A 25,274-nucleotide genomic window follows, 5' to 3' on the forward strand; every position below is an offset into this window, starting at 1 on the left:
TCCTTCACTCACTCTACCTTGTTTTCCGAACAAAGCCAGCTGGAGACTTACCTCTAAAATGAATGTTTTGAGCAGAAAGACCTAAGCACATTGTTCTCTGGCTGCCCCCACATCAGGTCTGTTGTGGTCAGGGGGCCGCGTTTCTGCTCGCGGCTGCTCCCTGGGATAGTGGTGTTTTGTGTCCTCTTTCCCCTCGTGGGGGAGGTGGGTGGAGTTTCTTGTGAATGCTGCCGATTCTGGTCGCCTTTTATTCATTTCTTCTTCTTAGAGTGGAAATGTAGCTGGTTCATAATGGATTATTGATTGGTCTGAGAACAGCAGCCGCCTCCAGGCCTGTCATCGGCCGTACTTACTCCCCCAATAGTGAATGCATCACTTTATGGGGCTCTCCGGGACCCCAGTCTGGGGACTATAAGCCTGTAATTGTTACTGGGGTACAGAATGGTTTGTAGGGAGAGGAACTCTTCATTGTGGTGATGGAATTTTCCCCCATTTGTTGAGAGAATAGGCTTTTTGTCTCAGTAGTAAGATAAGCTTGTCCAGGATGTTAATGATGTATTTTAATTCATGGTTCATAATACTACAGTGTAACTAGTGAAGCTCGTCTCATTGTTTCCCAGAGAACAAACACACACAGTCTCCTCAAACACCAACTGGGCCTTGCACCCACTCAGCACACACACGGGCTTCTGCGCAGACCCCGTGGTAGCTGCGGCCGGGACAAACCGTGTCTGAGAATCGCCCTTCAGAAACGCACCAGCGGTAGTTGCTCTTTTAGATTTGATGATTTGCTTTTTGGAGCCATAATAGGCCTTTGCAGACAGCCCTGTAAAAATCGGAAGCATTCTGTCTGCTTTGAGCTTTTTGGCGTTTTCCCCTCCCTCCCCGATTCCTCCCGATCACTCCAACCCCTCCTGAGGAATGCCCTGTCAGCAGAGGTGTGCGCAGGACCGGGCCGTCGCCCCCCTGCACCCGCGGACATCCATCCCGGGCTGACATCGATGCCCCCCCGGAAGGTGGTCAGAGAGGACGCAGACGGGGATAAGTAAAGCCACATGGCGTCGAGGGAGCCAGGGCTGTTTCAGGACAGCGATAAGGTTAATTCATGAACCAGAACTGAAAAAAGGGGCAAGCTAGATAGGCATTTGGAAAGCAGCACCCGCTTCAGTGTTGCTTCCCTCCCTGACACATGCTGGTTGCGGGGACTTCGTGCAGGAAACGGGACTTTCAGTTTTCCTCTTGCTCCTTTGTTCCTCCCTGGTGTCTCCCAGTCAGCTTTGCTTGGTTTCCGCAAACTTTAAGAGTGAGGTTGTTTAGGAAATGACTCTTAAACATGAGAGCATATTTGGGTAGCCTTCTGGTGCCTTTTTCGGGATAAGATTTTGATAAAGTCAACTTTGATAGTTGTAGGGAAATCAGTACAAAACCATTCAGCTTTTGTTGCCTAGTGGTTTAATTCACAGAGCAGAAAATGGCAAAATTTCCTGTTGGTTCAGAGACATAGTTATTATTTTAAAATGTAAGATGTTTTACGGTTTTTCCTGGTAATGCCATATTTAACTGGTCAGAACGTTATTGTTGAAACAATTTTTTACCTCGTGAAGTGCTGGAAGGGATAGTTAGGAATGCCAGAATACACTCAGAACGCCAGAATACACTGCATTTTGGCAGATGTTCGTGAGAGTTCGTGTTGTCCACAGAAGGCTTTGCAACTGGAGCCTGTGGGTGGGTTTCTTTAATGGCTCTGGGCAAGCCTCTAAAACATCAGAAAGCAATCTTAAAATAAAACACTGCTTTCCATTCGAACAGGTTCCTGTTACTCAGATGATTTTTCTTTGAGTTTCTTTTGAAAACTTGAGTTAACTAAAGGTAGTTTTCCAACCTGTGTTTATTACAGCCCTGGAGCTTCCGTGGGTCCTGGGGAGGGTGGGGAGGGGGAGGATGGGGAGGATGAGATAGGGAAAGAGGCCCACCCGGTCCCCCAGAGCTGCTTTGCTTTCAATTGTGTTACAGGAGTGGCAAGTAGGATTTATTTTTTTAGCTTTTAGGAAAGATTTGCCAAATTCAGAAAAATGGAAAGAGTTACAAATAAACATCCCAGCAGTTGTTAACATTTTGGTGCATTTGCCTTCTCTCCATCTCTCTCTTTCACTTTTGTAAACCAACTCTAAATATTTCATTACATCTCCAAAGAATAAGATCATTCTCCTATATTACCAGCTTAACACAAGTAACAGCAGTTCTCAAATATCCTCTAATACCCAGTCCATATTGAGGTTTAATTTCTACAAAGAGTTCTGGAGCTGCAGTATGTTGGCATGTGCTTGTTGTAGATGAGTGTAGCTGTTGGTCAGAGTTTTTACTTGTGTTCAATAACCTGTTGTGGTATGAATATAGAGTGAATATAGAGGTGTTCCTATTTGGCTATTTGGAATCCAGCTTTCTAGTTGCTTTTTTGTCCTTTTGCATTTATTAAACCATGTATTGTCATTGCCAGTGACCAGGTACCTTTGCACTCTTACTTCATTCACTTATCGAACAATTACTAATCCTAAGATGTATTGAAGATTTATAGTGTAGTAAACATTGTGGCTTGCTTGCATTAATTTAAATTTTACTGGAGTATGATAACATAGATATTGCTATCATTTACATTTTAAAGATGAAGTGGACTGAGGAACAGAGAGGCTAAGACACTTGCTCAGAGTCACACAGCTGACCTCAGGTAGTGGCAGAACTGGGTTTAAATCCCAGGTAGTCTGGCTGCCCCTCACAACTTGTTGGGTCACCAGACTCTTACCACTGGCTGAAGGAGATCAGGAAGGCTGTACTGTACCTGGGTGGTGGTTGGTCAGCCTCATGACAGGTGGGGCAGGGACGCAGCCTCATGACAGGTGACAGGTTACTGGGAGGCCTGGGCCGGAGTAGGGCTCCGGGCTCTAGACGTGGGGGTCCAGGGCAGCTCCGGGCTCTAGACGTGGGGGTCCAAGGTCTGTGGGGTTCAGACCTTGAGAAGCCAAGGTGAGGAGTTTGGCTTCATCTTACAGACTTGGGGAGCCTCCGAAGGGCTGGGAGTCTCCTGGAGACAGGCCCCATCTGTGCTCTGAACGACGGCTTTGGCTTGAGTTGGGCACATGAATTCAAGAGTGAGTTGGGAGGTGCATCCAACAGGACGTGGGGTTATTGCTGGGTACTGCTGAGATGGGGAGGGAGGAGCCAGGGAGGACCTGGTGTTTTGTGCTTGGGTCATGAAAAGTACTTAGAATTCAAGCCACACCAGTGTGGTTCCCAGGTCAGCCTCAGGTTCCCTGGGGAAAACCTGGCCAGTCCTTGCAAATACAGTGAATTGCTTCCCTCCTGGCCTTCTGGAAACTTCTCCTTGTCTTACTGGTGCGCTGCTAGCATGCTTTGATAATGGTATGGTTCCCTGTCTGACGTTGAGTTCCTTGAAGCCGGGTGCTTTTTCTGAGTCATCTTAGATTCTCTGGCTCCACTTGCTAGGTGCTCAGGCAGTGCTTGTGCGGGGATCCCCCCGTTAGCGCCTGACCGCACCGCCCTGGGACTGGAACACCTCGAAGGAACCGCTGTCACCTGAAGTTCCTCGGGGATGTGACAGAGACTGCTTCTGCTACGTTTGTGCTGTACATACCCCCTGGCTTTGTGAACATGGCTTGCTTTCTGGCTGAATGTGTTGGACCAAGGCTTTGCAGTGCTTGTTTCTAAAGAAGTTTCTGTAGCATCAGTGGGGTTAACCCTGGGTACATATTTCTTCACACCGGGAAGTGTTGCAGCAGCTTACCGGGGTGTGTGTCAGGAAGTGACTTTTCTGCTCTGTATTAGGTCAAAAAGACAGTTCTTCCTCCCTTACAGAAGAGATTGATTAGTTGAAATATTGGCCCACAGAGTAAATTTATCCCAAATTTAGCAAATATAAGTAATCTGGAGAAAGTCACTTAATTTCAATAGTATGTTATAGGCAAAAAAAGAAAGACAGTGAAAAGAAAAAAAAAAAAATCCAGCGGTACGGCAGCAGCCTTAATATATATCTTTAGATGTTTTTAGATGTTTACATGATTAGTTTTAAAGTGTAGCTACGTATTTTATTTTCTACTTTTATATTTTGTCCTTTCTTTAGCCTCTCCCTTTCTCCGTTACAATGTATTTTTATGTTATGAGTAAACAGTTCTTTCGAACATTTTACTTCTTCTTATTTTTTAATAAACGTGATTGTTACCTAAGTTTTTCAAAATGAAATAAATTTTTTATTTCAAAAATTATATAAGGCATTAAAAAAAAATAGCCTCGACTGTTCATTATATCTCTGGGTAAATAAATACACACACACACACACACACACACACAGCGAGAGATCCATTGGAAGTCTGCTTTAAAACCCTAATCAGCAAATCGTATTTATGCCTAAACAATTAAATTACAGTTTTGTCTGACAAGTTCCCAATTCCAGCCTTGGAAAAAGTTTGTAATACGTCTTACCATAACAACAAAACTGTGATTCAGCACACAGGCACACCGTGTGTTCAGATGGGTCCCTGCCGTCCGATGTGCGTGGGTGCCATATTGCACGTCAGCTGGACACGTTGTACCCTCCACCTTGGCTCCGAACATCTGTGCGCTGTTGCAGAACTTTTCCATATTCACTGTAGTTTGGGTGGCAGGTTTGCGTGCACAAGTTTTATAAGGCTGGTTATCTCCAGGCCCATGTGTTACAGGGAGAGTTGGAACAACAACTTGGATTTGGCGTGCGTTTGAGAAAGTGGAGTAGGGCAGCCCAGGACGGAAATGTCTGTGGCTGGAACTGAGGTGGGTAACAGTTTATCACAGGGCGCTGCTCCTGTGTGAGGCACGCCCCACTAGGGACCAGGATAAAGGTGGAGAAGGCATCCTGTCGAAGCCCTCCTGGCTTACAGGGGTTGGCGGAGTTTAAAGCACAGCCCATCGTGCCAGCAGGGCGGCTGACGTCCTGATAATCCTCCTAATTGGGGCGGCCGCCCGTGGTGTGTTTTGAAGTTGGAAGCTCTGAGGACAGCAGTCTTGTTCTTTTTTTGGAAGGGATGCCCTTGTCTTAAATAGCAATTTTTGCCTGCAGCTAAAAAGAATGATTACAAAGATCTTTCGATTTGGCCACTGAGTAACCCCTTAGGAGAGTTAGTTGCAGGGAATTAATTTTTGACTGTTTCTTTAAAGTTTGAGAAACTTTGCTAGTCAACCATGGACATCAGGAGGGGATCACTTAATGGACCCCTGGGCAGAGGCAGCTTTGCTCATGTTTCCTTAAGATAATGGCGGTTTGGGATTAACTTGGTTACTGTTGCAGCACTTTTTCCATTTGTACATTTATGTATCTTTCCCTTCAAAATGTTCTTAAGTCCTCTAAAAACACATCCTGTGCAGTTCTCACAGGGATTTATAGCAGGGCTTATTTTTGAAAGATGGGACAGGCGGAGAAGTAGTGAGCAGGAGATCGGAGAGAAAGAAGAGCTTGCTTTGTTGATCACTGGGCATCGTTGAGGGCATCGTTGATGCTCTTCCTTGAACGTCTGCCTGTAAATTGCAGGGCTCTGCAAGTTTTGGGGAAAGCTTGTAAGTGAGATGAAGGAAATGGAGACTGCATTCTCTAGTCACCGGGTGCCTGAGGGCCAGCGTTCAGGCTCTAGCTAGGGTTGGGGTGCTGGGGACTCAAGGCTGTGCAAGGATGGGATGGGTCCGGTGCTGGCACAAGGCCCTTTCAGATGTACAAGGGCCACGCTGCTTGATACTGTGCCATCTTCTGCTCAGCCATGGTCATGGCCCAGGATGCTGGGGTTGTGCTGCTGAGCTGGGCTAGAGGGGGCTGTGTTTGGGGGCTCTGGTGATCCACGAGCGAGAGTGTATTTCCCCAGCACTCCTGGAGGGCACCAGCAGGGCACGAAGCTGCCTGGGATGAGAAGAGGAGCCTCAGGGCCAGGCGTGTGTTTGCCTGGATGCCCCTGCGGTCTGGATGTTGTGGGCTCTGAGGTGGTCACTGGATTTTACAGAAGGAGGCATTTGCAAGGGACTTCGGTGACACGTGACTGTTGCTTCTTGTTTCTCTGTGCCTGACATAGGAGGGGACGAGTTGAGGGTGTGAAGGACATGCCTAGAAAGGCATGTGGCTGGTGACTGGGAGCATGAGGGCTGGGACCAGGGTTCCCAACTGCGCGTGTGCACTTTGTACTGAATACCCTGTGTTGGCCGTGACCCTGTGACCTGCATGCTGACGGGTGCACAGCTGCTGGCACACAGCTGTCTGGCACGGAGGCTGCTTCTCTGGGTGCAGACCCCAGGAGCTGCTGCTCTGAAAGAAGGCAGGAGCCGATAGCCATAGAGCACAGAGTTTTGGTGATTGGTGTGAGTCTTTGCACTGAACAAATCTCCTTTTTGCTTCATGCTGCATGATGAGGCCGCCCTGTTACGGCCCTGACCAGGCCTGGGCTCCTTGGCGAATCCTGTCTTCGTAGCTGGCTTCTGGCAGTTTAATTCTCTTGAACTAGAGAACTGTCTTGACATTTAACGTCCTTTATGGATAAATGTTGGAGGTCTAGGGGATTCTGTAAAATTATTTCAGAGCCACCAATTTCCAGGATTTTAGTTGTTTTTTTTTTTTCCTCCCTGTAAACGTATTTTCTATGATTGTTCACACTCGTAAGGTTTTTATACCACATCCAGTCACTAAGTTAGATATAAATAGTGTGCTTCATTCATACTTTGAATATCAGATTCAGCATTTTTGTGGGGGAGTGAACTGGGGCCTGGGGAAGGATAAGGCTTCCTGTGGATCACTTGCCTTGTAAAATCATCATAAATCATTACACAGCCATCCACAATGTGTGCCAAGACCAAAATCATTTAAATTAGCTTGGAGTAAAAGGTCATTAAGAAATCTTCCTGGTAAGCTTATTTATTTCTCCAGTTTTGGGGGGAAATATTAATTTTTTTCTTTTTTTTTTTTTTGATTTTGAGATGGAGTCTTGCTCTGCCACCTAGGCTGGAGTACAGTGGCGTGACCTCAGCTCACTGCAACCTCCGCTTCCTGGGTTTAAGTGACCCTCCTGCCTCAGCCTCCCGAGTAGTGGGACTACAGGTGTGCACCACCATGCCTGGCTAATTTTTGTTTTTTATTGGAGCAAGTGGGTTTTGGCTCCTCTGGGTGGGCCTCTCTCTCGTGCCCGCTCTGTTGCTTGGCTGTGCTGGGTGCGTCCCTGGAGGAAGGAGCAGAACCTCTGTGTTGCTGCTTTTCATTTGCTGCTGAGGCTGCGCGTGTTTCCTTAGGTGCCTCCAAAGCTTGTCAGCAGGGGACTTTCTGGAAAGGCATTGTGAAGCCTGTAATTCTTGATAAGGTTTCTACCTGGCACTGTATTTGCCCGCGAAGAGGGTAAAGCATGCGGTCTTTTCAGGAGCCTGCTGTCTTGCTGTTGTCTAGGCCCTCGGGAGTTGAAGTATTAATACAAAATGGTCAGAATCCCAGACCCCCGTGGGGGAGGTTGGGGACACGGGACACGCTTGACACCCGACACTGATTTTTTAGCTCACGCCCCTTCACCCCCTCAGGTCTGTTATCAGTGTTCTTTTCTGTGTCCCATCTGCTTCTGTGAAAACCTTCCAGGCTGCAAAACTCAGAGCAAACGGGGACCTGCCACCCTTGCGTGGAAGCTGTGTGTGGATGTGTTGTGTGCTTCCTAGCCAGAAATTCAGAGCTGCTTTGGGTTATATAGATGTTTAAGTCGGAGTTCTTAGTGTGTGTGAGATTGTAGGTTTATAAAAACACGCTTCCTTCCTGTGTGAAATCACTTGGGTTTTCAGAACATCGCCCATCAGGGTGCCTTACTGTGCAGGTCTGGAGCCGGCCCCGGAAGGGAGACCCTCTCTGGGCCCTTGGAAGCAGGAAATGGATTTGTTGTGTGCAGAGATGAGCAGATGAGCAGAGCCTGTCCCCGGGGAGCTGTCTGTGCAGCCCCTCCCTCTCCAACACACTCAGGCACTGACCTGAGAGACTCGGCATCTCACATCCTTTCTAACGGGCTCATCATTCTGCTTCTTTACCTTACCCTGTGTGAGGTGGGAATCCTGATTTACTGAAGAGTTGCTTTTCTCCTGGCACCATTGAGGCCTCTTTGGTTGGATACAAGCATTTTGATTCATGCCTCCCCCGTCCTTGGTGGGGGCCTGTTCTGTGCTGGACACAGGTACACTCTGGAAGGCTGCCCTTTGCCTGTGTGCCTGGAGGGAGTGGGCCTCTGCCCTCCTCACCCTCTGGTGGCTGGGCTGGGCATGCAGGTGGCGGTGGGCATGCAGGGTGGTTGATGCTCACTGTTTTCAGGCTTGGGCACAATCTCTGGGAGCAGACCCACCCTCACTAGGGGGACGCTGTGAGAATTTGACCTGTGGCATAGTGGGGGGCAGAGATGAGAGGCCGCATGGTCTCTTGAGGTTGGGGATGGGGCTCTTTAGCCCATCTGGGGATCAGCACTCAGTCCTGTGCCAAAGCCTGGGGTTCGTTTTTGGGGAGAGTGGGCAGGGGACCAGGGGAGAAAGCACGAAGCCCGGAAGGAAAGGCGATGATGAGCCAGGCCAGAGAAACGGGCTTTGTCTAAGGGGCGGCAGGCACCTTGGCCAGCAGGGTAACCAATCTCGTGGTCAAGCGCACACAGAGGTAGAGTCAGGCAGGACGGCTTCAGTCGCAGGGTCCTGGAGGTGGCACTTTGGGAGCTCAGGGCATCCTTTCCACACTGTTGTTTCTCCTTTATGAAGTCATCTGTGCTCTGAGCAAAAGACTCGTTTCTTTAACGTCTACACACAATTATATACAGGCACACACTGCATAGGGATGTGCCAGTGTTGGAGCACATATACCACAGTGGCGCCACTGCAGTACAGTGCTGTAATTTGCCATTGTGTTACACTTACCTACAGCCTTCAGGAGAGTAGCGTGCTGTGTGGGTTTGTAGCCTAGGAACAATGGGCTTCACCGTATAGCCTAGGTGTGTTGTGGGCTGTGCCATCTGGGGGTGTATGTGTGTCCACTGTAGTATGTCTGCACAGGGACGAAATCGCCTAACAATGCATTTCTCAGCTCGTATCCCATTGGCTAAGTGGCACGTGACTGTGTTTGTGAAGTGCCATCAACTGTTGTCACCACCTGTGCAGCTCACCTTCCATCAGCCCAGGAACTGGGCTTTTCCCAAACCTTGCTTCTCTCTGTCCCTAATTTCCACATGGTCTTGCTGAGTAGCTTGTATTCCTCACACTCCTACACACTCTGGTACTACAGTCTTTCCTTAAAGATTCGATGCCTTGTTGGGAATAGGTATTCTTTTGGTGCACAATCATTAACAATTATGTTAATGATTTCACACAATTCATTATTGATAATTAACCGAGGCTGATTTTTAATAAGGCAAGCGGCTACTCTTGCCTCTGTTTGAAGTGGTGTTGGTGCCCCCTTTCTTAGTGTGGGTTGGATAGGTATGTTTTGGGGAGCATATGGGGGTTCCCGCAGCCATGCCGGTGCCCTCTTCGCCAGGAGCTTTGCTGATGATGTTCCGTCTCTGTTTTAGGTGCTGGCTGCCAGCTGCTGCGCCCCCGATGTAGAAGGTGCACCTCCTGGGAGCTGGCCCGTCTTTTGGCTCTTCTGACCATGGAGAGATAGGACGGTCCCTGCAGCCCCGCGCGAGAGAAAGCTGTGCCGCCACCACCGGCCGCGCCCGTCCTTCGGATGGATCGCAACAGAGAGGCCGAGATGGAGCTGAGGCGAGGCCCCAGCCCCACCAGGGCCGGCCGGGGCCACGAGGTGGATGGGGACAAGGCTACCTGCCACACTTGCTGCATCTGCGGCAAGAGCTTCCCCTTCCAGAGCTCGCTTTCGCAGCACATGCGCAAGCACACGGGCGAGAAGCCCTACAAGTGTCCCTACTGCGACCACCGGGCTTCCCAGAAGGGCAACCTAAAGATTCACATCCGGAGCCACCGCACGGGGACTCTGATTCAGGGACACGAGCCAGAGGCGGGTGAGGCGCCGCTGGGCGAGATGCGCGCCTCCGAGGGCCTGGACGCCTGCGCCAGCCCCACCAAGAGTGCCTCGGCCTGCAACCGGCTGCTGAACGGGGCCTCCCAGGCCGACGGCGCCAGGGTTCTGAATGGGGCCTCGCAGGCCGACAGCGGCAGGGTCCTGCTGCGGAGCAGCAAGAAGGGGGCGGAGGGGTCCGCATGCGCCCCGGGGGAGGCGAAGGCCGCAGCCCAGTGCTCCTTCTGCAAGAGCCAGTTCGAGCGTAAGAAGGACCTGGAGCTGCACGTGCACCAAGCGCACAAGCCGTTCAAGTGCAGGCTGTGCAGCTACGTGACGCTGCGGGAGGAGTCGCTGCTGAGCCACATCGAGAGGGACCACATCACCGCGCAGGGGCCCGGCGGCGGCGAGGCCTGCGTGGAGAACGGCAAGCCCGAGCTGAGCCCCGGGGAGTTCCCGTGCGAGGTGTGCGGCCAGGCCTTCAGCCAGACCTGGTTCCTGAAGGCGCACATGAAGAAGCACCGGGGCTCCTTCGACCACGGCTGCCACATCTGCGGCCGTAGGTTCAAGGAGCCCTGGTTCCTCAAGAACCACATGAAGGCGCACGGCCCCAAGACGGGCAGCAAGAACAGGCCCAAGAGTGAGCTGGACCCCATCGCCACCATCAACAACGTGGTCCAGGAGGAGGTGATTGTCGCCGGCCTGAGCCTCTACGAGGTCTGCGCCAAGTGCGGGAACCTGTTTACAAACCTGGACAGCTTGAACGCCCACAACGCCATCCACCGCAGGGTCGAGGCCAGCCGCACGCGCGCCCCGGCCGAGGAAGGGGCGGAGGGGCCCCCGGACACCAAGCAGTTCTTCCTCCAGTGCCTGAACCTGAGGCCGTCTGCGGCCGGCGACGCGTGCCCCGGCGCACAGGCCGGACGGCGGGTGGCCGAGCTGGACCCGGTCAACAGCTACCAGGCGTGGCAGCTGGCCACGCGGGGCAAGGTGGCGGAGCCGGCCGAGTACCTCAAGTATGGGGCGTGGGACGAGGCGCTGGCCGGGGACGTGGCCTTCGACAAGGACAGGCGCGAGTACGTCCTGGTGAGCCAGGAGAAGCGCAAGCGCGAGCAGGATGCACCGGCCGCGCAGGGGCCCCCGCGTAAGCGCGCGACTGGGCCCGGGGACCCAGCGCCCGCTGGCCACCTCGATCCCCGCTCGGCCGCGCGCCCCAACCGCAGGGCCGCAGCCACCACCGGCCAGGGCAAGTCCTCCGAGTGCTTCGAGTGCGGCAAGATCTTCCGCACCTATCATCAGATGGTGCTGCACTCGCGCGTGCATCGCCGCGCGCGCCGCGACAGGGACGGTGACGGGGACCGGGCGGCGCGGCCCCGCTGCGGATCACTCAGTGAGGGTGACTCGGCTTCCCAGCCCAGCAGCCCCGGCTCCGCCTGTGCCGCTGCCGAGTCCCCAGGCTCTGGCCTGGCGGACGAGGCTGCCGAAGACAGCGGTGAGGAGGGCGCCCCCGAACCTGTACCAGGTGAGCAAGTGTACCCAGGTGGCCCGGGTCCTGGGATCCCAGGCTCAGGGGGTTGCTGCTCCTAGGTAAACGTGTAGTCAGGTAGCCTCGCTCATTAGCCCCATACCCAGCTAGACCTATGCTCAGGTGACCCTGGGCCTCAGGACTCCACGCCCAGGCAGCCTTGTGCCCTTGCCCAGGGTCCCTGTGCCCAGGTAACTCCACACCCAGGAATCTGTCCCTAGTATGGACCTGGAGCTCGCACTGCTGAGTGCAGATACAGACACCCATCAGCTCCCCTTGCAGCCCCTTTCAGTGTTTGCATACACACACTTTTGACCTCTAGGGTTGATGGTCTCACCTGAGCATCTGTAATCTTAATTTCTGAGCAAAGACCACCATCATGGATCCGTTCTGAGACAAATTCCCTCCCCTTCCTTTTCTGCCTCAGACCCAGTTCTCACCATACGATGCGCACACACAAACACACACACACACAATTTCCTCCACTCTAGCTGGGTAGAAGACTGTCTTCAAATTGGTGTGCAGTTATAATTAATCTCCTTGGATTCAAGTAACCCTGTGGGTTTAGAGACAGTTAATTGGAACAGATTACTTTCCACATAGCAGCCATGTAAATATTTAAAGATGCTTGGCTAACTTTGTTTTCATAATTCTCCTACTTTCTATAAATTTTAAACATTTTGATATTTTCTTTATTATTTTTTGCTTTGCATAATTGTTTTAAGTGGAAAGTGATGTTTCAGTGATAGAACTTGCATGTTTCTCCACAAAGTCAAAGATGGTTTTCCCTTCTCTGCAATGCTGTTCCTGACTGTTGCTTTTTACCTGGACTTTCAAGAGTATTAGAAATCAAAGCCCAGGGGCAGGGCTCCTTATATTCTGTGGTGAAGAAGATGACTGCTATGCTGTATTATTTCACAACAAAACAGAAGACAGTGTCATTTTTCCTTGTTAGAGATTTGGCCAAACCTGGACAGTTTATTACAGTCTTATACAGTGTGTTATATGAGGGTCTGTTACACTGAAATGCATATTGAGTCAACAAAGATGTAGAAGGCAAGTCTTTTCTCCTGTAGCAAAACCTGTGCTGAATCCATGCCCAGGTTGTGAGTGTCTACATAGGTAAATGAGTCTTCAGTAATGCAGATTTTAACTTGTCATTTCTTAGTCATTGGTCCCCGTGGGAGAAACAGGAGAACATGGCCTTCTCTGAAAATGCAGTGACCATTCAGTGAACATGTTTGGATTCTTTGAATAATTTGTCATGTGAAACCGGGTTGACCCCCTCATGTTCTTGGTGTTCTTTTTTTTATTTTTATAAATATAGATTTTACTGGTTATGTTCCGGCACTTTTTGGAGCACATGCTGGATAAAATATTGGGCTAGGACTATGGGTTTGTTTGTTTTTTTTTTTCCACTTTGAAGAGAAATACTATTTGGAAAAGCTCTTGGGCCTCACTCACCCCATTGATTATGATGGTGGTCACATGATTCATAATAAGCTAATCCAGTAGTGGTTTTAGAAATAAAGAAGTTGGAAAGATCAAATTATTTCCATCATAAATTGGAAGATACTTTTTTCTTTTCGGGCTCATTAAATTTTAAGAAACTGATTTTTTTTTTTTGAGATGGAGTCTCGCTCTGTCGCCCAGGCTGGAGTGCAGTGGCTGGATCTCGGCTCACTGCAAACTCCACCTCCCGGGTTCACGCCATTCTGCTGCCTCAGCCTCCCAAATAGCTGGGACTACAGGCGCCCGCCACCTTGCCCAGCTAATTTTTTGTATTTTTTAGTAAAGACAGGGTTTCACCGTGTTAGTCAGGATGATCTCAATCTCCTGACCTTGTGATCCACCCGCCTCGGCCTCCCAAAGTGCTAGGATTACAGGTGTGAGCCACCGTGCCTGGCCCTAGAGCCTGCTGTTTATGCCTTAAAGACATTATGTATATTTTTCTCTATATGTAACTTTTTGAGAAAGTTAATGTAAATCTCAGCTGATTCTGTAACAAGACATATATCATAGTTGAATGTAACGAACAGTTGATGATAGAATAAATAGGATATTTCAGCTTATTGAGAGAGGACAGAAATTTGTGGTGCGACAGAGGCATAAAACATGCAAGAGCCTTGTTAGGTGTATGTGGGTCACTTTCCGTAATCTCAAAGGACAGTATCTTTCTACCTAAAAACACCAATTTTTCACTCATAACAGCCCCTTTAATAGTCTAGTGTAGCAACACATTCCTAATTCGTGGATATTCTTTAAGGAGAGAGACCATGTTCCATCGATTTAAGTACTCTCAAAACACTGCGATTTGCGGGATTTGGCCCAGGTCTTTCACAGGGCTGGCCTGGAAAAGAAACTGGGTGTTCTGAATCTTAACGTTTAAATCTGCAGCATTCCTTTCTTTTTCTGAAAAACTACACGCAACTTTGAAAAATGCTTGCCTTTCCTGTTACTAAAAAGATTAGTTAGTTCTTTGAGCATTAGGTTATTTTAAATTCTCAGAACTCTGATGGGATGACTGGTTAACACTGTTAGATAGAGCAGCTATGTAGAAATTGAGGAACGAAAGATAACGGTAGTTCTCATAAGCAGCGGCCAGCCTGCCTGTGGGAGCAGAGTTGAAATTAGAATTTAGATCTATGCGACCGTTCCGGTAAAACCCAGTTGTGCTATAATTTTACCCGAACATTTTCTTTGACGTCTAGGAATTGATTTGAATGCTATTTCTGGATCTGGAAATAATTTGCATTATTAGATTAACTGAAAGAAACTCCTCTCCTTTTTTTATGGAACATGTTTCCTCAGTTGAATGTTGCCATCTATTCCTCTGGAAAGTTCTGATATTCACGTTACTTTTATCCCCATATAAGACTTGGTCGCAGCAGCTCTCATTATTGACTTAAAATAGTAGAAGTGCAAAATTATGAAAAAAGTCAGTCATTGGGAATATGTTACTAGATTTAAATCTTCCACTGAGAAAGGGACATGACATGAACAGAAAGTCCACTTTTGGACTTCACAAAAAATTAATATTTTTAGTAGGAAAGAGGGGTGAAAGGGCATCTAATTGGAGTTTATAAAAATCAACATTTCCCACATTCCCAAACACAAGGAAGCTCGGGGAGCTTAGAAACCATCACTAAGGAAAAACGAATATTGCTTTGCAAGGAGACATATAAACCTTCAGTGTATGGGCCAAAATAGAATTCTGCTCAGAAAGCATTTAGGCGATTCAGGAGTAACAGAAGCACGCAGAGAGTCTGTACATCTCTGGAAGACTTGCTCTCAGAGTTCATGCCATCCTGAGAAGTGCCTGGACTGGGCTGCCTGGTGCCCAGGCCACGGCAGATACTCTAAGGTACTCGCAATACACAGTCCACCGTTTAGCTGCATACCATTCAAGACTAATTTTACTACTCCAGTTTTTCACCATTTCTTGTTATGCTAATAATCTGTCATGTAAAATCCATATTCCATCCTGTTGAACCCACCCTCACTTTTTAGATGCTCACTGCGACTCAATAGATGGGACACTCTCAAGTTTTAGATGACGTTGCGGGAAGTTAAAAGTACAGTTGGTCTTCTGTATCTGTGGATTCCGCATCTTTGGATTCAACCAACCACAGCCTGAAAATATTAAAAAAAAATAGATGGTTGTTTCTGTGCTGAACATATACAGGCCTTTTTTTTGTTATTATTCCCTAAACAACACAGCAGAATTTATAGAACGTTTACATTACATTATTATAAGTAATCTAGAGATGATTTACAGTGTACGGGAGATGCACGTAGGTTACACGCAGGTATTTACACCAGGGACTTGAGCATCCTGGATTTCGGTATCGGGGGAAGGCCTGGAATTGGGGGAAGTCCCGCAAGGGACCATTGTGTTCAAATATTTTTGATCAACATAATGGCAAATTATATGACCCAACTTAGAGAATAAAAAGAGTGCTTGGAATAATTGCCTTGGTATTATATGCAATTTGAAGAATTAAGGAAAGAGTCTTTAAAGGAAAAAAAAATGGTCAAGGGAAGAAAAGGTAATTAAAGGAGGAAACGGACCTACCTTCAGGGCGTCTCCTGTTTCCCATCCCCTGGCTGGCTGCTCACTGCAGCCCTGCAGCCCAATAGCCCTGTCCTTAGAGCCCATCTTATTTCCACGGTCACCAACCACACTCAGGCTTTTGCCGTAAGGTGTTTGCCGAGCTGGTGCTTGGAGGCTGGCTGGCTGTCCGTGCTGGTGCGCTGGCTGTGAGGAAGGCCAGGCTGTAGTTGTGCGGCTGCGCAGATTCCACAACTGTCCGTCCTTCTTTCTAATAGAACACAGACAGCAATTAGAATAGCTTAGGGAGGGTGAGGGACTCTGTGTGTGTGTGTGTGTGTGTGTGTGTGTGTGTGTTTTAGACAGGTCTCGCTCTGTCACCCAGGCTGGAGTGCAGTGGTACAATCTTAGCTCCCTGCAACCTCCACCTCCCGGGCTTATGCCATTCTTTCACCTCAGCCTCCAGAGCAGCTAGGACTACAGGCGGTCACCACCACACTTGAATAATTTTCGTATTTTTTTGGTAGACATGGGGTTTTGCCATGTTGTCCAGGGTCATCTTGAACTCCTGGGCTCAAGCAGTCCACCCACCTCAGCCTCCAGGAGTGCTGGGATTCCAGGCGTGAGCCATTGCACCTGGCCTGGAAGATGTGTTCACCCGTTGAAATAGGATTGAGGGTGAATCTGGCCAGCAGAAGGGAGAATGGAATGAGGGGGTGAGCTGGGAGGCGTGTTGGCCTGTGTAGCCAAGCCTGCTAGGCGTGGACAGCCTTTATATGGTACTTCTTCTAGGCGTTTCTTCAAGGCAGAGCAGGAGGAGCTCTCACGGTGCCTTCGCACATTGACTTGGCAGCCGAATCCGCTCGCAATGCTGAGTCTCTCGGGGACTCAGCGGTGTCCTGGCTTGGACGCACGGCGGGCAAGGCTCCGTCTGAAGCCTGGTGGTGTCCTGGCTTGGACGCACCATGGGCAAGGCTCCCTCTGAAGCCGAGTCATGGGTTGGGAGGAGCGCTTGTCCTCACACAGTGCTTCATCGTGGGTCCCATGGGAGGCTCAAAACGATTCAAAGAAAGAGGTTGTGGACCAAGGAGGAGGGAAAACGAGTGAAGTGCATTCATCCTGGGGAAGTTCGAAGTGTAGGCAGGAAACAGCATTCAGTTTAGCTGGGGGAAGGAAGGCACACATGGCTGGGAACAATTTCATGGCAGACACCACTCCATGGCCTGGAGCTGTGGGATGCACTCATTCTGTGGGGGTCTCGGTGGCATTGGGGCCCTCTATTAAACGGGAGCATGCAGAATGGGTAAAGGTAAAAGCCACCAGGCCAGCTCCGCTTAGTATCCTGACAGGTTCAGTTGGCCGGACTCGGCCCAGTTCCTTCATTGCGCCGCAGCCCCGGGCTCCTCTTGCGTCATATCTAATAAATGTTCACACATAGACTGCTCTGCTGCTCCTGAAGTGCAGGGGTGCCAGGCCGTCCCGAAGTCAGGTGCCCCCAAAAAGTGAGCGCTGCTGTCTGCCATGTGGCCCGTGCCAGGCCCCACAGGGCTCCCTGGGGTGTTTCCTCTAACCAGGTGAGCCAGAGAACAAAACCAGAGTGGAATCTGCTGAGACAGAAACTCAGAAGAACAGAGACCAAGGTCAGACCAAGGCTGATCGCAGGCTTCGGAAGAGCTGGCACAGTGTGCCCCGCAGAGGGCCCTCAAGGGCTCTACCTGGAGCGAAGGCACCCTCCATGGCTTTACCCTGTACTGAGTTCTGAGGAGTTTATTCGTTGGAAGTAAAGTGTGAGTTGGAAAACCCTGATAATAAATTCTTGTTTCGTATAAAAATGCAGCAGTGTTCTTCCAGAGAAATATTCAGATGCAGTTGACAGTCACATGTGGAATGCCTTGTGATGTGGTCAGCATCTTAGCAACCGGAGCCCACTCTGAATCCGCGCTCCGGCACGTGTGGACACGACGCTGATTGTTCGTACGGCCCCGGGTGTCCTTGCGTGCTTTCCGAGTTACCAGAGGAAGATTAAATTATGAGGAGAGTAGCATCTCCTAAATACGTTTTATTGTATTCTGATTCTTTCAGCGTGGATCCTCTATGCATGGCATGCATGCTGATATTTGCTTGAACAGAGTGCTACGTTTTGTGACCTTCCAGAATGAATTTATTAGGCTGTGAAAGGCGTTAAGACTCTAGAGATTATACTCTGGGGTTTTCTTCACGCCACTGAGAAACACATGTGGGATGTACGCACTTGGTACCGTGAAACAAACATCAGGCAGACATTTTGGTTTGCTGGGAAAATTCAAACACTTGACGTATTTTCTCTTTTCTTTCTTGACTCAAGATAGAATCAGAATTTTTGAGGTGGGAGGGAACTAAGAGGTATCCATTCTGTCCTCCCGTTTTATCAGTGAGGAAACCGGGGTTCAGGGCAGGCTTTCGCCCTATGCAGAATGATGTATGCACCGCTGAAAGACGGCACGTCATTGGTGGAGGGCACATGAGCTTGGACTCAGACACGTGGACTTCAGTTATCCTTTAGTCACCAAGTCACAGCGTGGTATTATAAGTTCTTCAGCCCCTGGGAATCTGCAGTGTCCTGCCTTGCAGTGGCGGGGCGGGGGCTGTGATTCCCGCCGAAGCTGCTATCCTCACTGCGTTTCCTGTCTGTGCCTGGTGCACTATGGGTATCCTACGCACACACTCTTCCTGTTAGCGTCCAGCTTCCAGCCTGGGAAAGGGTCCCCTTCCTGATGTGTCCACGAAGGGCAGGAATGCGTAGTCCCAGGATGGCTCAGATTCTGCATCTGCACCTGTACCCATGTTGTACGCAGGCCAGGATGCCCCATAGCTACGGCCATGGTACCCTGTGCAGAAGTCCTGTGGGGTGTGCCGAGTTTCCTTCCTGCCACGTAGGAAGTTACTTAGGATAGACATTCAGTGCATGTTCACTGGAAGAGAAGTTCGTAATATTCTCGGACTCCAGTGCCAATGGATGTGTTTACAGATTCTTACCGGATGGAACAGATTTCAGCCTTTTCTTTCTTTGCCTATTATGCTAAACTTCTTTACTTCAATTCTCCTTTCCCTGCTAGATTTAACATTTTCCAGTCTGCAGGAGGGGTGGTGCTGGATACGACTTTCAGCCCTGAACCTGTTGGGTGAATGTCATTGTTGCCGTGTCGTGAAAAAGTGGCGCTCGGTCCTCCCAGGTGTGACTTGAACTTGTGACTCTGGCTTAAAATGGAAGGGCTCCTCTTTGTAGATTTCATCTATCAACAGTGAACAGAAACACCTGAATTTGGTTTTTGCACCCCGTTCCCATGAGATAGGGCATCTCACGGACCAGGCAGGATCACTCCTGGGAAAGAGGGAGGTCTGATTCTACTCTGAGCCATCAGTTCCTGACTAGCTGGAAGAACAGACAGCAGCAGCTAGAGCAGCAGGTGCTGGGCTGGGTTAGGTGTTGCTGAGGGGTCTGTGCACCTGTGAGCAAAGGTGCTGGTGGTCACGGTAGGGTTTCCCGGCCAGGAGAGGAGTGATGCCATGGAGCCGTGTGCATCCCTGTGGAGCTGGGGACGCGGCACCCTGCACGTGTCGTGTCACCCTGAGAGGGTGCCTTGCTGCTGAGCTGTCCGGGAGATTCCAGTCATTCTGACTGATGATTCTGCACCCTCCTGTGTTGGTTGTGTTGTCACCCTCCTGTATCTGTGATGTGCTGCTTCTAAGCCCATCCCTTCTCAGTACTTCACTAGGCGTTTGCTTAAAGCACAGATACCCACCCTTCTGCTCAGCCCTTGGATGTTCCTCCTTGCGAGCCGAGGAGGCTCCCAGCTCCATATGCATTTCAGTTCTGGCACCTGCCCATCTTATCCCGTCTCCACCTTGCTGTGCCTCGAACACTGTGCCCAGACTCAAGGCTACCATGTCTCCTCCACAAGACCTGAGCATCCAGCCGCGACGCAGCACCCAGGGTAGAATGCAAACCTGGGCCTCAGGCTGGCCCCATTCCTCCCCGTTGCGCCCGTCTCCAGCCTGGACATGTTCCTTTCAGGCCGAATGAACCTCTGCGTCCCCAGCATCCGCCTTGGGTCAGGCGTCCTGGAATTGCCATCTTACTGAAGGCAGGGGCCGGACCTTCTTTTTCTAGAGGGCCCAGCAGGACTCACGCTGAGAACAGTGGCTGGAGCTGCACCCTGATGGATCCTGTTCTTCAGAGTTGACAGCGAACTACGTGGAGAAATGTATTCAGGAGTGGGTAGTTTTGCACAGGAGTGCTCAGCGCTCAGTAGTCCTTTTTACCGGATGTCTAGACTCTAGAGATCTTCCTGTCTGATCACAGAAACAGGATGACCAGCAGTCGCAGCAGAGGCTGGCCTTACAGTTAGTATTTAATGGGAGTGTCTCGGGAGCCTACAGAGTCTTCAGTGGAGGATGCTGCATTTGTGGATTTCAGTGCTGTTGCCACTCAGGACGTGCGGCCGGGTGTCGCTTCTGGTGTTGTCAGACTTAATGGAGTGAGGATTCGGGGAGTCCCCTTCTTCCCTTTTTCTGACCCTACACGCCTCGTGTTGGAGCTGTGGCTCCGAGTCGCTGTGTCCAGGGCCTTTGTTTCTGAATCGTTGTTACTGTGGACCAGGAGCAGAAGCTGGCTGAGCCCGTTCCCAGTAGAGAGTGATGCTAACATCGTGTGACCCTGGGCATGGAGTCCTGCTTAGGCCCCAGACTGTCACGGCAGGCTTCCTAGAGAGGTTGTTCAAGCCATTGGATGGCTTCCCACCTCAGTACAGAGGGCCGTGGGCCTGGTGGCCTTTGGAGGCCAGAGGCTGTGGGAAGATCCATGAATTTCATTGGTGCTGAGGCCCGGAGAGTGGGGCTGTAGGCTCCGGAACCCCGTCTGGGGCTGCTCTCCACTGAGCTCCAGCACACAGGGCTCAGGTGACACAGGAGAGTGAGCTGTCAAGGACACAGTTGAATGCATGTTCTCTATTTCAGCTAAGGTGAGGTGACGGGCCTGGTGAGCAGGTAGTGACCGTGCTGGCCGTTTGCACAGTCTTGGCACTGAAGGCAGAGGCCTGTGGGGTGAGAAGGTAGCAGTGGTGCTGGTGCTTTGCACAGTGTGGGCACTAAAGGCAGAGACCTATGGGGAGAGCAGGTAGTGACAGTACTGAGGCTTTGCACAGCTTCTTCACTCAAGGCGCAGGCCTATAGGGTGAGCATGTGTCCATGGTGCTGGTGCTTTCCATGCTGTTGGCGCCAAAGGCAGAGGTCTGCGGAGGAGGGCAGGTGCTGGAGGACTGGCCATCCCACTGCTTGAGAAGTGCTGCGGGCGCCACATTTTGAGGACCTCTACATAGAGCCCAAAGCCTGTCCTTTCCTTAAGGAATCCTTCCTTGTTCAACTGGTGACATCTGCAGAAACCATCTCCAAAGCTTCTCATCCATGGGAACTTTGCCATTGGCCCTGGCATTGGTGGCTGCTTAGAATAGCAGACCCCGTCCTGTTCCTGCCAGGGCCGTGGTGGGCGGCGCCGCCTGAGCGCACTTGGAGGCATAATGCACGGGGCACTGCATTGCATGTGAGTCCATTCTTGTGTTTCTGTAAAGGAATACCTGAGACTGGGCAATGTATAAAGAAAAGAGGTTTATTTTGGCCCACGGTTCTGCAGACTGTATAGGGAGCATGGTGCCGGCATCTGCTTCCCGTGAAGCCTTAGAAAGCTTAGGATCATGGTGGAAGGTCAAGGGGAGCCCATGTATCACATGGCAAGAGTGGGAGCAAGAGAGAGAAGGGAAGGCGCCACACACTCTGAAACCACCAGATCTCGCGTGAACTCACAATGAGAACTCACTCATTATTGTAATGGCAGCACCAAGCCATTCTTGAGGGACCCGCGCCCATGACCCAGACCTATCAGGCCCCACCTCCAACACAGGGAATCAGTCTCAACATGAGGTTTGGAGGTGGCGGATGTCCAAGCCATAGCACGCTGGTGCAGGACGTTCCAGAGCAACCCCTCTCTCTGCTTTCAGGATTGACTTCCTTGTATGACAGGCTCAGTCAGCTCTTAAAGGAAACTGTGGCTTGCAGTTTGATTTGCATCATTCTTAGTCTGCATTTTCATCATGGGCACACTGAATTATTTCATAAGTTTAGACTTTCTTTTAAATGCTTGAAGCATTTAAGTTTTATTTGATAAGTGTTTTTTTGTGTGTGTGTGTCCTCGTCTCTGGCACAAGTTTTTAATTTTTCATTTTTGTGTATGTGGTTTTTCTTTTTGTGGTTCTTAGATAATTTTCTGTGTGCTGGACCTAATCTGAGGCTAGTTTTTCATGAGGGATTTGTTGGCTATTGATAGGATCCAGTATTTGCATATATAATTTGCATAAGCCTTTGCATATTAAAATGGATTGCCATTTTAGGTCTGTATTTTACTGGAATTTTAAAAAGCTAGGGATATTTGTCTCTGGATTAAAGGTTAGAAAGTAAGACTCCAGTTACTGAGATTTTACCTGATTCTGTGTGCATGGTTCACATAGCGATATCCGTTTACAGGAGGCCTTGTTTCCTGCTCTCTTTACAAAGGAAGCCATTGATTTGAAAGAAGTATTTTCACAGATTAGTAAGACATTTGGGCGAACTGTTAGCTGCCAAATATGTTCCTGTATAGATGAGCCAAATCTGAGTGTTACTCATGTTCTTTCTCTTAACTCCAGAATAGTTACTTTCAGCACTATGAATAAACTCTCTTCCAAATTGAATACAATTACTGTTTTATTTAATAACCTACTTGGTTACTGAAATGTATCACTTAAAATGATAATTCCGCGGTGCCGTTTGTTGAGCTGGCCATCCTGTAGAAACTTACTTACGTGCCTGAATCTCATATCTGAAACTTGATGGAGAGTGGCAGCTGCCTTCAACGTCATGAAGTTAGGTTGTTGGTACATATGATAATCCCGTGATTGATTACAGTGTAGATGCTATTGGGATAGTTTGTTCATTGGACTGGACAATTAGAGAACATTTTTGATGCTGAAATGATGGTCAGGTTTCCAATCTGACTAGTTAAATCTTGTTTCCTTTGATTTAAAATGAATCTGTGTTGTCACTGGTTTTTCAAAATTGATTGCTACATGACTCATGAGAATATGATTTTTATAGATTATTTTGGCATTAGACTAGGATGTGATAGGAGTGGAATGGATTGACATTTTTCATTTTTAAGAAATACTGCTGGGTTCTACTTTTTCAAAAACAATGGAAGATGGTAGGTCCAGGACCATGAGGCTGAAATCAAGGCCTAAACCTTCGGAAGCCTCATGGACGGGTAGGGAAGCGTCGGTAAGAGCCTTGAAATGCAGTTAAAGGTGCCCCCAGAAGGTGACTCAGGAAGTGCCTGAAGTTCAGGTATGAAAAAAGCAGTTGGAAGGTACTGGCTTGGGAATTTTCAGAAGCTCTGAACAGAAGGTTCTGGACAGGTTGTGCGTCACACCAGCAAGACAGAGTCTGCGGTTTCTATGGCGATAGCCTGCACTCCACTTAGAAACAAATTCTTGATGTTGTTTTGAAACCTCAGGAACAAAAGGGCACCATGTTTGCTTTTGCAGAAGAGCCCGGTAGCCGCGCGGCGTTTGGCAGACATCGGATTCCTTGATACCTTTTCTTTCCGTAGCCACTGCTCGGCGCATCATTTTCCATTCTGGGTCAGAATTTCCTGCTTTTTCTTTCTCGAGTGGAAGATCTTCTTCTTGGAGTTGAAAGATCTCCTGATTTGGGGGATGCTGCTGCTGGTGGTTGTGGAAGTCTCCCGGGCAGTGTGCGGCTTTCCCTGGTCACAGGGTGTCCAGGGTCACCCACACCCTCCTTTGTGCATTGCTGGCCTTGGTTGTCGTCTTCCTTCACTGTGGGCACCTCTGTTCCTCCCCCTACTCCTCTTCCTACTAAAATGGGCAGAGTCAGGAGCCCGGGGGCATCTTAGCACCAAACACCTTGGTGAGCCCAGAGGCTGGGGAGCGTGGATTGCTGGATCTGGAGGCCCTGGCTCTAGGTCAGTCTCAGAGGATGCCTGAGCTTGTTGTCTTTTATCTGTCCCAAGGCCATGGACAGAATCCCAGTCCAGGAGCAGTCTCTGTGTGCCTGCATGTGCCATTGTTGCTCCCCACACACCTGTCTCCTCCTGGGACCCTCAGGCCCTTGGCTCTGGGTGCCATCTGCATCTGTCACTTCGCAGCTCTTTGTGATGCCCTGTGCTCGGGGAGTGGTGTCCAAACAAGACCTGAGACCCCAGATCCATCTTCTTGCCTCAGGACTCCTCATCCCCCTACCAGGTGCTGCTGGTCCCATCCCTGGGAGAGAGAGGGTGAGGCAAGGCCCGACTTCCCCGGGGTCAGCCTGCACCATGTGCTGACCTCCCTGTCCTGCGTGCTCACCTTCCTCCTGAGCGGCCTCCTGGCCTCTGCGTGGGCTTCAGGGCTAGCTCTGGCAGGAGGAGCTCCCATTTCCTGGGCTAGACCCATGCTAGGCTCCTGGTTTTCGAGTTCTGCTCGTCCTTTAGAACATCCACACATCTTTTGTGAACACCTGCACATTGTAAAGAATCCAGAAGGTGAGGAAGGGTTTGGAAAGGAGCGGTCCTGACCTCTGTGGACTGTCCTTGCTGGCCTCACCTCTTCCAGAGAGTTTACTTCTGACCCTTCCTGGTCTTTAAAATGTGTTTTCTGGTATACGTGTATGTGTGGATTTTCTTCTTGTTTAGGTAGGTAGTAAGAGCATTTGATGTGTCTTGTTCCTCAGCCTGCTTCCCCACGTGACAGCATGTCTTGGGAATCTCCCCGTGTGGGCGGAGGACTCTCCTCTCTTGGACTGCCTGAGAGTGCAGGGTGATCTTGTTCTAGTTGCCTATTGATCATTGTTCAAGTCCTTTCCGAATTTCGTTAAGGCAGTGCTGCGGTGAACATGCTGGTGACAGGCCACTGACAACACTTAGGCGTGTTTCATGATGGATTTCTTTCTTTCTTTTCTTTTTTTGAGACAGAGTCTGTCACCCAGAGTGGTGTACAGTGGTGCGATCTCGGCTCACTGCAACCTCTGTCTCAGATTCAAGCGATTCTCCTGCCTCAGCCTCCTGAGTAGCTGAGACTACAGGTGCATGCCACCATGCCTGGCTATTTTTTTTTTTTTTTTTTTTTTTGTATTTTTAGTAGAGACAGGGTTTCACTGTGTTGGCCAGGCTGGTCTCAAACCCCTGACCTCAGGTGATCCATCCACCTTGGCCTCCCAAAGTGCTGGGATTGCAGGCATGAGCCACTGCGCCTGGACCGTGATGGATTTCTTTAAGTGAAATTGGTAGTTTCAGGAGTTTGCGCATTTTATATTTTGATAGATGCTGCCTGTTTGGGTGTAATAATCCTCATGTCCACCAGAAGCTTATGAGTGTGTGTGTGTTTTTCCACGCCCTCAATAGTTCTTAGTATTATAAATTTTCTAAAATTGCCTGTCTGAAAGAAAAAAGTGGTATGTTTTTATTGCTTTAATTTCCATTTTCTTTTTTTGTGAGCGTAAGCATGTTTTCATGTTTACTGGCCTTTGTATTTCTTGCCTGATGTATATTGTCCATGAATTTTGCACATTTAAAAAATGTGTTGTCCTTTTCTTGT

At 49.5% G+C, this 25,274-nt stretch overlaps 1 protein-coding gene across 8 annotated transcripts in view; it reads left to right on the forward strand.

Annotated features, from left to right (window-relative positions):
• Positions 1-25,274, forward strand: part of ZNF516 (zinc finger protein 516) — a 135,507-nt gene that overhangs the window by 42,124 nt on the left and 68,109 nt on the right. For all 8 annotated transcript variants that reach the window (XM_023224788.2, XM_023224787.2, XM_023224792.3 and 5 more), the window contains exon 2: positions 9,594-11,561. In XM_023224788.2, the coding sequence (XP_023080556.2) occupies positions 9,752-11,561 (1,810 nt within the window). In that variant the 5' untranslated portion in view covers positions 9,594-9,751. The remainder of the gene's footprint in view (positions 1-9,593; positions 11,562-25,274) is intronic.

This window comes from Piliocolobus tephrosceles, chromosome 18 (genome assembly GCF_002776525.5).
Source record: "Piliocolobus tephrosceles isolate RC106 chromosome 18, ASM277652v3, whole genome shotgun sequence".
NCBI lineage: Eukaryota > Metazoa > Chordata > Mammalia > Primates > Cercopithecidae > Piliocolobus > Piliocolobus tephrosceles.